Source organism: Plecotus auritus (genome assembly GCF_963455305.1).
Source record: "Plecotus auritus genome assembly, chromosome: 6".
NCBI lineage: Eukaryota > Metazoa > Chordata > Mammalia > Chiroptera > Vespertilionidae > Plecotus > Plecotus auritus.
In genome coordinates, this window is record NC_137773.1 from 123,718,160 (window position 1) to 123,731,425 (window position 13,266).

The 13,266-nt window shown below is 47.3% G+C and overlaps 1 protein-coding gene across 4 annotated transcripts in view; it reads right to left on the bottom strand.

Moving 5' to 3' along the window:
• Positions 1-13,266, bottom strand: part of SLC25A26 (solute carrier family 25 member 26) — a 169,178-nt gene that overhangs the window by 35,390 nt on the left and 120,522 nt on the right. For all 4 annotated transcript variants that reach the window (XM_080676305.1, XM_080676306.1, XM_080676304.1 and 1 more), the window contains one exon: positions 11,154-11,198. In XM_080676305.1, the coding sequence (XP_080532431.1) occupies positions 11,154-11,198 (45 nt within the window). The remainder of the gene's footprint in view (positions 1-11,153; positions 11,199-13,266) is intronic.

The following is a 13,266-nucleotide window of genomic DNA, read 5'->3' on the forward strand; positions in this document are numbered from 1 at the left end:
CCAGACTCTAATGGGGGGTCTCCGAATGGCTGCTAGAAAGCCAACTAATTTGGCCAAGGTAGGGAGTGTTCAGCAGGAAAGGGATGAGTCTCCAGCTGTCTTTTTAGAACGGATCATGGAGGCATACCGCACCTACACCCCCATGAATCCAGAAGCTCCTGAAAACAAGGCAGCTGTGATCATAAGCTTTGTAAAACCAATCGGCTGCGGATATTAAAAAGAAACTGCAAAAAGTAGATAGGCTGGGGGAGAAGAGTTTAAAGGACCTACTGGAGGTAGCCGAGAAGGTGTATAATAACAGGGAGCCCCCGGAAGAAAGGCAGGCTCACGCTGCGGCGGCTGCAAGCAGCAAACAAACCCGAGACCTAGCTAAGATCCTGCTCGCCACCACCGCGGACTCTTCTGAGGAACGGAACCGCCGTCTCCGCCAACTCGCCGGCAACCAGGAGGACGGTAAGGGGACCGCCCGGGGCGGGAGGCGGAAGCTGCAGAAAGATCAGTGTGCTTACTGTAGGGAGATAGGGCACTGGAAACAAGAGTGCCCGAGAAGGGCCAGCAAAAAGGGAGGCGAAGCAGATCGAGTGAAGGTCCTGGAGCTAGATGAACTGAGTGACTAGGAGAGTCGGGGTTCGGATCCCCTCCCCGAGCCCAGGGTAACTCTTAAAGTGGAGGGGACCCCCATTGACTTCCTTGTTGACACCGGAGCACAACACTCGGTCCTCTGTACACCTCAAGGAAAATTAACAAATAAGAAGTCTTGGGTACAAGGGGCAACTGGTATGAGCCAGTATTCATGGACTACCCGAAGAACGGTGGATTTAGGGACGGGCTGGGTATCCCACTCTTTTATGGTAATTCCAGAATGCCCCTACCCACTGTTAGGACGAGACTTGCTCACTAAGATTGGAGCTCAGATAACTTTCAGACAAGGGGGGCCTCAGGTTACTGATGGCAAGGGCCACCCCATTCAGGTCCTGACCATAAGGCTGGAGGATGAGTACCGGCTTCACCAAAAAGCCTCTCCAATAGAGGGCAGCACAGACGAATGGCTGCAGGAGTTCCCCACGGCTTGGGCGGAGACAGGGGGAGTGGGGCTCGCCGCCCACAGGGCCCCAATCCTGGTAGAGTTAAAACCAGGGGAAGGCCCTGTGAGAATCAAACAGTACCCCATGCCTCAGGAAGCCCGGAAGGGAATTCAGCCACACATTCGGAGACTGAGGGGCCTAGGGGTGCTGGTCCCCTGCCAGTCTGCCTGGAACACCCCCCTCCTGCCAGTCAAGAAGCCCCACACGAATGACTACCGGCCGGTACAGGACCTCCGAGAAGTAAATAAAAGAGTTATGGACATACATCCAACGGTCCCCAACCCATACACTCTCTTAAGCTCTCTGGCACCCTCCCGTGTCTGGTATACTGTGTTAGATTTGAAGGATGCCTTTTTCAGTTTGCCGCTCGCTCCCCGTAGTCAATTCCTGTTTGCTTTCGAATGGCATGACCCAGAAGCGGGTTACAGTGGACAACTGATGTGGACTCGGTTGCCTCAGGGGTTCAAGAACTCGCCCACCATCTTCGATGAGGCCCTGCATGAGGACCTGGGTGAGTACCGGAGAGCACACCCCAACCTCACTCTCCTTCAGTATGTGGACGATATCCTGATTGCAGCAGACACAGCTGAGGACTGCAAGGAGGGGACAAGAGACCTGCTGGCCTCCTTGGGGGCCCTTGGATACCGGGCTTCTGCAAAGAAGGCTCAGATATGCAAAGAAAGGGCGAGTTACCTGGGATACATCCTGGAGGGTGGACAGCGGCGGCTGTCGGATGCCAGAAAAGAGACTGTTTTGAAAATCCCATCCCCCACCTCCCGAAGGGAAGTAAGGGAATTCCTAGGATCGTCTGGCTACTGCCGCCTCTGGATACCGGGTTTCGCAGAGATTGCCAGGCCCCTATACGAGGCAACCAAGGAGGGAAAGGCCTTTGAATGGACTGAAAGAGAGAAGGCAGCCTTTAAGCAATTAAAGAAAGCCCTCCTAAGTGCTCCGGCCCTGGGCCTGCCAGACATCACGAAGCCCTTCCATCTCTTTGTAGATGAACACAAAGGAATAGCGAAAGGGGTCCTAACTCAGACCCTAGGCCCCTGGAGCCGCCCGGTGGCTTATTTGTCCAAGAAGTTAGACCCTGTAGCTGCCGGCTGGCCACCGTGCCTAAGGATTATTGCGGCAACGGCGCTTTTAGTCAAAGACGCTGACAAACTGACCCTGGGGCAGGAAGTCTGGATCACCACCCCACATGCCATTGAGGGAGTCCTGAAGCAGCCTCCTGATAGATGGATGAGCAATGCACGTATAACCCACTATCAGAGTCTCCTTCTCAACCCTCCCAGAGTACGGTTTCATCCCAGTGCGGCCCTCAACCCTGCCACCTTGCTGCCCGACCCAGACCTAGATGCTCCCCTACATGATTGTGCAGGAATCCTAGAGCAAGTGCATGGGCTCCGGAAGGACCTGACTGACCAGCCCCTTCCAGATGCAGACGTCACCTGGTTCACCGATGGAAGCAGCTTCGTACGGGACGGGAGCAGGTATGCGGGTGCGGCTGTAGTCACTGAAACGGACACTGTATGGGCAGAGGCTCTACCCCCCGGGACGTCAGCCCAGAGAGCAGAGCTTGTGGCCCTCACCAAGGCCCTGACACTGGGAGCTGGAAAGCGGCTCAACATCTACACAGACAGCCGGTATGCATTCGCCACTGCTCATGTTCATGGGGCAATCTACCAAGAGAGAGGGCTACTAACAGCAGAGGGGCGGACTATAAAGAATAAACAGGAGATACTCGACTTACTCTCAGCCTTATGGCTCCCTGCCAAACTGGCCATCATACACTGCCAAGGACACCAGAAGGCTGACAACCCAGTGGCAAGAGGAAACCGCAGGGCTGACCAGGAGGCCAAGGCAGTAGCCATTTCTCCGATCCCCACCATGGCCTTACAGCTCCCAGACCCAGGAGACCCAGTTCTGCCAGTTCATCCAGGATATTCCCTGGAGGAGTTACAGCGTATTAGGAAGCTTCCCCAAGCAAAGGAGGAGAAGGGGTGGTGGTATACACCACAAGGGGAGCTCATACTGCCAGACCAGCTTGGAGTCTCCATGATAAAACACATGCACCGGTCCACTCACCTGGGGGCACGTAAATTAAAGGACTTAATCCGACACGCCAGAATTAAGATCCACCAGCAGGACGTTAAAATAGAGCAGGTTGTATCTGCTTGCAAGACCTGTCAACTCACAAATGCGAGAATCCGGCCGAGTGAAAAAGGAACCAGGGTTCAAGGAACCAAGCCTGGGGCACAATGGGAGGTCGACTTCACTGAGGTTAAACCAGGAAAGTATGGCTATAAATATCTTTTAGTATTTGTAGATACCTTCTCCGGATGGGTAGAAGCATATCCAACTAAGCATGAAACAGCTCAGACGGTAGCTAAGAAGCTGCTAGAAGACATCTTGCCCAGGTATGGTTTTCCCGCTGAGATAGGGTCAGACAATGGACCAGCTTTTGTCTCGCAGGTAACGCAGGCAGTGGCCAAGGCCATTGGGGCAAATTGGAAATTGCATTGTGCTTATAGGCCCCAAAGCTCAGGGCAAGTAGAAAGGATGAATAGAACTCTAAAAGAGACCCTTACCAAATTGACCATGGAGACTGGCGGGGACTGGGTGGCTCTCCTTCCATATGCCCTTTACCGGGTTAGGAACTCTCCCTACACCCTGGGTTTTACTCCTTATGAGATCATGTTTGGTCGGCCACCCCCTATTATCCCTAACCTTAAAGCCGAATTTCTTACAGAATTTGAAAGTCAAGAACTGTTTCTTTCCTTGAGAGGGCTCCAGAGGGCGCACGAAGACATTTGGCCACGCCTCCGCGCTATCTACGAGACCGGCCCAGCCCCGACTCCTCATCAGCATAAGCCCGGGGACTGGGTCTATGTCAAGAGACACCGCCGGGAGACCCTTGAGCCACGATGGAAGGGTCCCTATGTCGTGGTGCTGACGACCCCCACCGCTCTCAAGGTAGACAGCGTCGCAACCTGGGTCCATCACACTCATGTCCGGTCAGCGGACCCATCTGTGATCCAGGAAGACTTCGTCACCAAATGGAGCATCGATCGAGATCAATGCAACCCGCTCAAGCTCAAGCTACAGCGTGCTCGACCTGCCTGATGCTGGAGGGGGAAGGAAGACTTGGGGACTCCGATTTTATCAGTACAGGGAATTTGGGGTGGTGTACCCTCGTGACCCAGGAATGTTGTCCAGTAGAAATACAAACCGACCCATGATTGGGCCTGTAAGTTTCAAGACAAGGGGGGAATGAAAGGGCGGGGAGACTCCATGTTCCTTTTGTTCTATGTCCTCCACCTCGTAGAGTCAGGTTCCTGCCCTAGAACCTCTTCAAGAGCCCAACCCACACTTTTGGATTAGCCAATAGAAATGCAAGGGGAAGGTAAGCCGCACCCTGCCCCATGTGCAACCTGATCCCGACCAATCAGCAGAGACCACACTACCTCACCCCTCCTACCTCTCCCAGGCCCCCTATAAATCAGCGCGTTTGGGGGCTGACTCTCTCTCTCTCTCCACCTCGCCGCTGCGCCGGTGTGTGTGTGTGTGTGGGACTGAGCTCGAGCTAGCTCGATTAAAAGGCTCTTTGCTTTTGCATCAGACTCGGCTCCCTCGTGGTCTTTGGGAATCACGAAATCTGGGCATAACAGGTTCAAATCTTGGATGTACCCCTTAATATTTAATATCCTGCAGCCTTGGGCAAGGCACTCAAATTCTTCTTCCATTTCAGCTACAACATGAAGATCAAATAGCACCTGCCTCACAGAACTGCCGTGAGGATGAATAGGAGCTGACCCATGGAAAGTGGTTATCACAGTACCTGGCACACTGCAACTTTGAGAAACGTTAGGTATTCTAATTGTTTTTATGACTACGGTTATCACTGACGACGTTAACCTAGTAAAAGGGTGCTGGACAGGAAACCGAGGACTTCGGCTACTAGATAAAAGACAAGCTCTCTGGACCCGGTATCCTTGTTTAGTGGAGATAACAGCAAGGCTGCGCTCCCTGGGTTGTGTGTGATGTGAATGAGGTGCTAATGAATGTACAATTGATCCTTGAACAACATGGGTTTGGACTGTGCAGGACCACTGATATGGGGATTTTTGTTAAAAGAAATATATTTTTAGTGATTTCAGAGAGAAGGGAGAGGGAGAGAGAGGTAGAAACATCAATGATGAGAGAAAATCATTGATCAGCTGCCTCCTGCAAGCCCCCTACTGAGGACAAAGCCTGCAATCCAGGCATGTGCCCTGACTGGGAATCGCACCGTGACCTCCTGGTTCACAGGTCAATGCTCAACCACTGAGCACACCAGCCGGGCTACGTGGATTTTTATAATATACAGTTAACCCTTTGTACCCCTGGATTTCCCATTCATGTATTCAACCAACCACAGATCAAAAACAGTATTTGCAATCGATGTACACAAAAGGTCAACTTAAGTTATATGCAGATATTCAACTCTCTGGGGTCGGTGCCTCTGACCCCATGCTGTTCAAGGGTTAGCTGTATAGTGCTTCGCCCAGTGCCTGGCATATACTAGTAACATCTACTCAAGACACGGCTGATTTTTAAAGTAAGTATTCAGGTGATGATACATGTATAACTAAGCTTTTATTAAAATGCTAGGCATGCCCTAACCCAGGGGTCCTCAAACTATGGCCCGTGGGCCACATGTGGCCTGCCGAGGACATTTATCTGGCCCGCTGGGTGCCACTGCCTGTCCTGCTTAGCAGCTGACTCGTCCCGGGCCCGCAGTGCACATAGGAATTTGTTCATAGTTTTTTTTTTAAACTGTAGTCCGGCCCTCCAACGGCCTGAGGGACAGTGAACTGGCCCCGTTTAAAAAGTTTGAGGACCCCTGCACCGGTTTGGCTCAGTGGATAGAGTGTCGGCCTGCGGACTCTAGGATCCCAGGTTCGATTCTAGCCAAGGGCATGTACCTTGGTTGCAGGCACATATCCAGAAGGGAGTGTGCAGGAGGCAGCTGACCAGTGTTTTTCTCTCATCGATGTTTCTAACTCTCTATCCCTCTCCCTTCCTCTCTGTAAAAAATCAATAAAATATATTTAAAAAAATAAAATAAAATAAATAAAATAAAATAAAATGCTAGGCATTGTGATTATTGAGGAGGAAAGGTCCTACTCTGAAGAGGGGTGGATAGAAAATGCCTTCTGAGGTGATCTGATCTAAGGTCTGGGTACCAACAAAGAGCAGGACATGAGAAAATCTGGGGGAAAGAGCTGGAATGAAAGCTTGTTGAGGGGAAGGAGTTTTGCAAGTCCTCTTCATCACTGTATCTCCGGACCCTAGAAAACGCCTGGCCCATAGAAGGCACTCAGTGATGAAATGCAGGAGGAATGAATAAAGTATATTTCTGGCAGAGGGCACAACAAATGCAAAGGCCCTGGGGTAAGTACCAGTTTGGCGTGCTCGAAAAGAACAGAGAGGAGAGGCCCACAGGGCGTAGTGCAGTAAGTGGACACACATGGCTAGAGTGTGGCAGGTGCGTGGCCCGGGACAGTCAGTGAGGCAGGAGGGGCCAGATGACAGAGAACCCTGTCAGTCATAGTTTAAATTCGATTTTACTCGTCTTTCAAAGAGATGGCACTGAAGGGTTTTAGCAGAGAGTGGCATGACCTGGCTTATTTCTTTAAAAGATCACTGTGGCTGCTGTGAAGAGATGTTTCAGGAAAGCAGGAACAGAATCAGGCAGCCATCCAAGAGGCGATGTATAGATCCAAACGGGGGGCGTACTGAGGGGCTAGGGGGTGAGGGAGAGGAGAACTGTGCAGCCCTGCTCGGGTTTCTACGTGGGCATGCACAGCTATCTGTGCTGTTCACTGACAGGGACGCTGGGAAAACGCAGGGTGCAGAAAAGAACAAGCACCAGGAGCTCTGGTTCCCTAGGCATCTGGGTGAGGATGGCTGCTAGGAAGCTGGTCAAAGCAGGCTGTAACTCCGAGGAGGGGCCCATAGCTAGTCCTCCATGGGAGGTGGCGTCCAAAGTCCAGGGACAAGATCAAATAAGAAGCAACGTATGGGTCTTTATCTTCTTGTTGGGCTGCCAGAAAGGTACAAACTCAACATATATTGAAGCGGACATTAACTTCTCGAAAGTTCTGGATACGATTATCTCCTCTGACGGCCCCTCCTCTTTATGGCATCTAGTATTCTGTCACCTACAACATTTCTGTAAGTATACGTACTATAAAAATGTCTGAGAAATGAGGAGCCTGGCGATGGTGTGTCTGTGGGTGCGAGCCCCTGGCAGACAAGAAGCTCCCAGGGCATAGCTGTGCCTCAGCCCCGCACCGCGGATGGAACAGCGTCTGGCTCAGAGCAGGCAGTACAGGGATATGGACGGCGTGTGTCGCTCATCTGTAAATGGAAAGGGTGAAAGCCCTGTTCGAATATGCTAAGGCTTCGTTCTAAGATGTTTTAAACAAATTTAGTGCCTGATTAAATACCAATCAGCAGTACGGACCAATGCTGGGTTAGTAAGGGCAAATCTTCAGATCCTGGATTCAAAGACTTCAAGCAGCAGGAAAAAGAACTGAACTGGCTTTAAAAGATGCATGATGTTTGGACTCGTGAAAGTGGATTCAGAAAACAGGTGTCAGTGCGGCTGCAGGGAAATGACTTTGCAGAACAATGCACGGGGAGGGAGCTGGGGGGGAGGCAGGGAGAAGTGTGGACATCCTTGAGGGCAGCATCTTCATGGCTTAGAGTTCTAGAAAGTTACACATTTCAGAGAACTTCAAAGATGTTCAAGAAAGTGACCCAAATTCAATGTGTAGAATGGATGAGAAGGTAGAGCAACTGCTAACTTAGTCCAGGCACAAGGTAATAAGAATCTGATAAAAAGGAGGCCACAGGTTCCAAAAAGTCTGAGTCGACCTAACTTGTTGAGTGATACATGGAGAAAGACAAAGAAGAGACTCAGATTTTAAGTTGGGGTCTGAGACCAAGCAGTCAATGACTGGAGGACATCTGGGAAAGTAGCAGAAAGGACTGGAGAGGAAAGGTGGGGTCTTGGATTCCATGCCGAGTAGTCTAAGCTGAAGGTGGCCTTCCACCTCCTGACACTACTCCTTACCGCACACCGTGCATGCAGCCGCTCAAGTCCTGGCCCAGAACAACGTGTCTGGGTGCTATTTCACATAAACATAACAGAGAAACCCTTCATATGGTTGCAAAAGCAAACTGAAATGGCTAAAATCATAAACAAAAATAAAACAAGTGCCAAAAGTTGTCTACTTCTAAAAAGCACTATGATTTCACATTTGGATGTTTTGTAAAAAAAAATTTATTATATGAAAAGATGCTCAACATTATTTAGCTATGAAAGAATTGCAAATTAAACCACAATGAGATGCTGGTACACAACCACTGGGACGGCTAAATGTTTTAAAGACTCTAATAAGAAGCAGTAGCATGGACGCAGAGCAACTGGAATGCTCATGCATTGTTGCGGAATGGCAGCCACTGCAAAATAGTTCACAGTTTCCTACAAAACAAAACTTACACTCTCCCTATGACCCAACAGCCCTACTCTTGGCACTTACCCAAGAGAAATGAAAACATATGTCCATACAGATACCTACATGCATATATTTATTGCAGCTTTATTCATAATCATCAAAAACAAGAAAACTCAAGTGTGCATAAACTAGTGAACAGATAAACTAACTACTACATCCATACCACAGAGCACTACTTAGGAACAGACTGCCGGTACAGGTAAAACATGAATGAATCTCAACAATTTCATTACATGGAAGAAGCCAGGCACAAAATACAAAGTTGTGTGTGGTTCTATTTATATGGTACTCTGGAGAAGGGAAAACTACAAATATTCTATACATATTTTGGTTATGGTGGCAGTAATAAACATTTATCAAACCTCAGAAAAATGTGGCTCAATGGTTGAGTGTTGACCCATGATCCAGGAGGTCACTGTTCGATTCCCTGTCAGGGCACATGCCCAGGTTGAGAGCTTGATCCCCAGTGGGGGCGTGCAGGGGGCAGCCCATCAATGTTTCTTTCTCATCGATGTTTTCATCTCTCTATTCCTCTCCCTTCCCCTATCTCTCAAAAAAAAAAAAAAATCAATAAAAACATATTGAAAAAAATGTACACTTATAAAGGTTGAATCTTGCTACCTGAAAATTATTCTTCAATAAACCCAACTTAAAAAACAACAACTACAGCATCTTAACATTTGCTCAAAGAAAACTGTTAAAGCTCAACATTGTTATCTATGATTACTCTGAAAAATTCTAGGTATTTCTTAACTAACAAGAATACTACAAATGTCCTTAATACTGAAAAGAAATAAATCCCATGCTTCCCCTCTTTGGGCATCAAAGCATTCCTATGCAGAGACAGGGAATAGGAAGTTAGAGTGCAGAGAGGGGTGAATGCCAGTTATTGAGACACTAATGAAGTGGGTCTTGTTTCTGGACAGCTGCTGGCTCCATTGTTCCTTTGTCACACGCAAAAAAGGGGAGCTGTATGCTCACGGAATGTGGCCTTCTCCTGGGAGTGCTGCTACATCATGCCCGGAAACCTTGCCTGAGAGGCCCATTTTCACCAAGCACCAGAGAAAAGGGTAAAAACCAAACCAAACACAACCAGTAGAGATCCAAAACCTGTATTAGGTAATCTGTACTACTCCTTAAAATCAGAACTATTTCTAAATACGTAATATTCCAGAGTTTATTTTTCATGATTAATGCTTTATCTCATTTTATTGTCCTCACATTCTGAACTCCACAGAATATTTTTAAAGTCTAGATAAGTCTGCTATTCTTCAAGGGAAACGGCAGGAGCACACATGGTTACTGACTCCCTCAGCCATTGGAATAATGCCTTTACTTTCTGTATTACCAAAGGCCTGCCTAGACACTTTGCCATTTTACAGCTTGGTCATTTATCAACCATTTTCACTTGAACAAGGGCTTCTGAAGTCTTTTGATCATTATCCACAGTGAGAAATACATGGTACAGTGCAGCCAGGACAGAGATGTGTGTGCATGCACGCACAACACCGAAGTCTTACAAAGCAGGACTCACCCTTACCCCATAGGACGTTCTCTGTTAATAACATCCCTCTTATCACAGTCTTTAAAAGGCTGGCAGACACCCACACAGTTCATAGCATGACTCACAATTTTTAAAATCATCGCATCAGAAGATGAAAAACACATATCTGCATATTTGAAAACAGGTTTTTAAAAATTTCTGTTTTTAAACAAATGAGTGACCTTCCCTGAGGCTAACTCACAACTCAGCAGACGTTGCTCCTTCTCAGGGGGTTCCTAGGCCTATTGGGTGACAACGGAGGGAAGGTGACAGTCAGAGCAGCACGCCCCCTGGTGCCCACCCTCAGATGTGGGAGTGAGAGGGCTGGCCTAACAGTCAGGGCCTTGCTTCTTTCCCTTTCCATTTTCCCTCATTGTCATTCCTTAACTTCTACACACATACATACACACACACACATGCACACGCAAATAGGGAAGTGAAATAAAAGTCTATGGGTAGAGAAGAAATACAAAAGAAAGTAAAGCACAGTTTCCCTTAACACCTGAGGATTCAGTTACACCGTGATGATGGTCTCTCAGTACCACAGACACTGAACAAGTTTAAAAGACTGAATTGGCATGTAAACCACACGTAAAAAATATTTTCAACTCTTAAAAATGTTGAGCCCTAGCCAGTTTGGCTCAGTGGATAGAGTGTCGGCCTGCAGACTAAAGGGTCCTGGGATCAATTCCGGTCAGGGCACATGCCCAGGTTGCGGGCTTGATACCCAGTGGGGGGTGTGCACGAGGCAGCCAATCAATGATTCTCTCTCATGATTGATGTTTCCATCTCTCTCTCCCTCTCCCTTCCTCTCTGAAATCAATAAAAATGTATTTAAAAAATTTTTTTTGAGTTTTTAAACTACTAGTCAATATTATATTCTACTATTACAAACTGAAACAATTGGGTATTTATGATAAATAGAAAGCAATTTTATATGAAGATTGGAAAACTTACTTTTAAGGATTCCCACAAGGGAAACTGGACCAATGAGAAGGGAATCTGAAGAGAGAAAAAAAAGAATCAAATAAATTAGGCAGGAGGTTCAGACTTTGCTTAGCATGACTATACAAACCCATAATTATTACTGAGAACATTATTTCATCTTAACTATGTATATAATAAATTTAACATTAAACAAATGCATGCATTACTATATACAATACACAGGTTTAGGAAACAAGTTAACTTAACTGCCTTTAGCATTCCACTAACTTTCTGAGCCCATGTCAGTCAGATGATGCTGTGGTGCCCTTTGCAAGAGGAAGGGAAGCACAATATGAAGAAGCCCTGGCTACTAAAATGACAAAATGAAAATTTCTCATCACAGGTAATAAAGGCTTTAAAGACTTGGCACACTTCTGCTTAAGAGCTAGAACTGTCTGCTCCTTTGCATACCAAGTGTTAGGGTTAAAAGAGAGGGAGGGATGGGGGGCAGTGGGAAGAGAGCTAGAGAGAGAGAGAGAGCTGGGAGTGGGGAGGCAGCAGAGAGGGATAGGCCAAAAATGTGGAAGAAAAGAAGGGGAAGGAGAGAAGTAAGAAAAGGGAGAGGGGCAGAGAGAGGAGAAGGAAAAAAGGAAGAGGAGGAAGGAGGAGAGAAATTGGAGAGAGAGAAGAGTGGGGGAGGACAGAGGGTGGAGAGAGGAGGGGAGAGAGAAGGAAAGGAGAGGGAGACCAGAGGGAGATGAGTGAGGAAAGGCAGAGAGGGCAAGGCAGGTGGAGGGGAGGGAAGAGGGAAAAAGAGAGAGAGCCACTGGAGGAGTAAGCTGAGGCAAGGGACCAGAGGAGCGGAGTGTGGACGTGGGAAGCTGCACCCCTCAAGGAAAGAGCAGCCTATCGATGTTGGAGGAGTGGAGGGCTCCTGGATGCCTGGTGTGCACACAAGAGCAGCAAGGAGAAGACTGATCTGCAGGAATGAAGCATGAGCAGTGGGCATAACCACCACACGTACCTAACAGGTGTTGACAATTTGTTGTGTAACAAGAATTACCAGGCACTTTTCATGTGTCAGGCACTGTGCTAATAAGCACTTCATAGGTTTTATTTCACTGAATCCTCACAACCCTATAAGCCAGGTATTATTACCAACCTCGTCTTACAGATGAGGAAACGGAAGTCCGGAGAAGCTGTGTAACTCGCCTAAAGGCACAGCTAGAATGAAGAAGCCAGACAATTTGACTCCAGAGGCCTGTCTAGTACTCTACCTAAAAACATCTAAGTGCATTTATCTGCACAGAGTACAATCACCCTTAGTATAATCTATTTGCTTTTAATTAAACGTTCCAAAATTCTAAAAATAGAACCCACCTCCATATATCCTAAAATAAAAGTACCAGAATTCCAGTGGACCCACCCACCAACCTCTTCAGATCCACTCACTGACCCATGGGCCTGTGCCAGGGATGCTCAAGCAGATCAGGGCCCGTGTCATTATTCTGTATTCAGCTCACTGGCAAGTTAAGAGTAAATGTGGACTTTGAACATTAACAATATGAGTGTATGTGCATGAGTGTGTGTGTGTGTATGTGAGTGTGTGAGACCACAATTTTGAAGGAATTAACGGCCCATGAATTAAGGGCATTAAAGTCACTTCTAAAATACTTATTCAGAAATTAAGAGTCTGACATAAGCTCTCTTATTATGCTAGAACAAATGATAGCCTCGGGCTTGACAGTGGCCACAGAAAGAAAATCTGTCTTCGATTCAGACAGGAAATGGCAGTGAGGGGGAAAAAAAATGATAATAGATTAGTTTAAGCTGATAAACTAGAATCTCAGAGAATTTTGTCATCTTCACCCCACCCCATACAGAGAAGTGCTACAAATAGGAGCCCAATTTAGTTTAGCTTTGTCATAAAACCATGAAAGCATCTCACACTGTCCATTCTGAAACTAAAGTACTCCCAATTAAATTAATTATCAAAACCCTAATTTTTTAAGTACACAATATGTACTAAAATACCAAGAGGACAACAGGCAGAGGGATTACAGATGATTTTAATGTTCTTTTTTGTACTCTTTCCTCCCACATGTAAATGTATCACATTTTAACAAGAATGTAAATAGTTCAC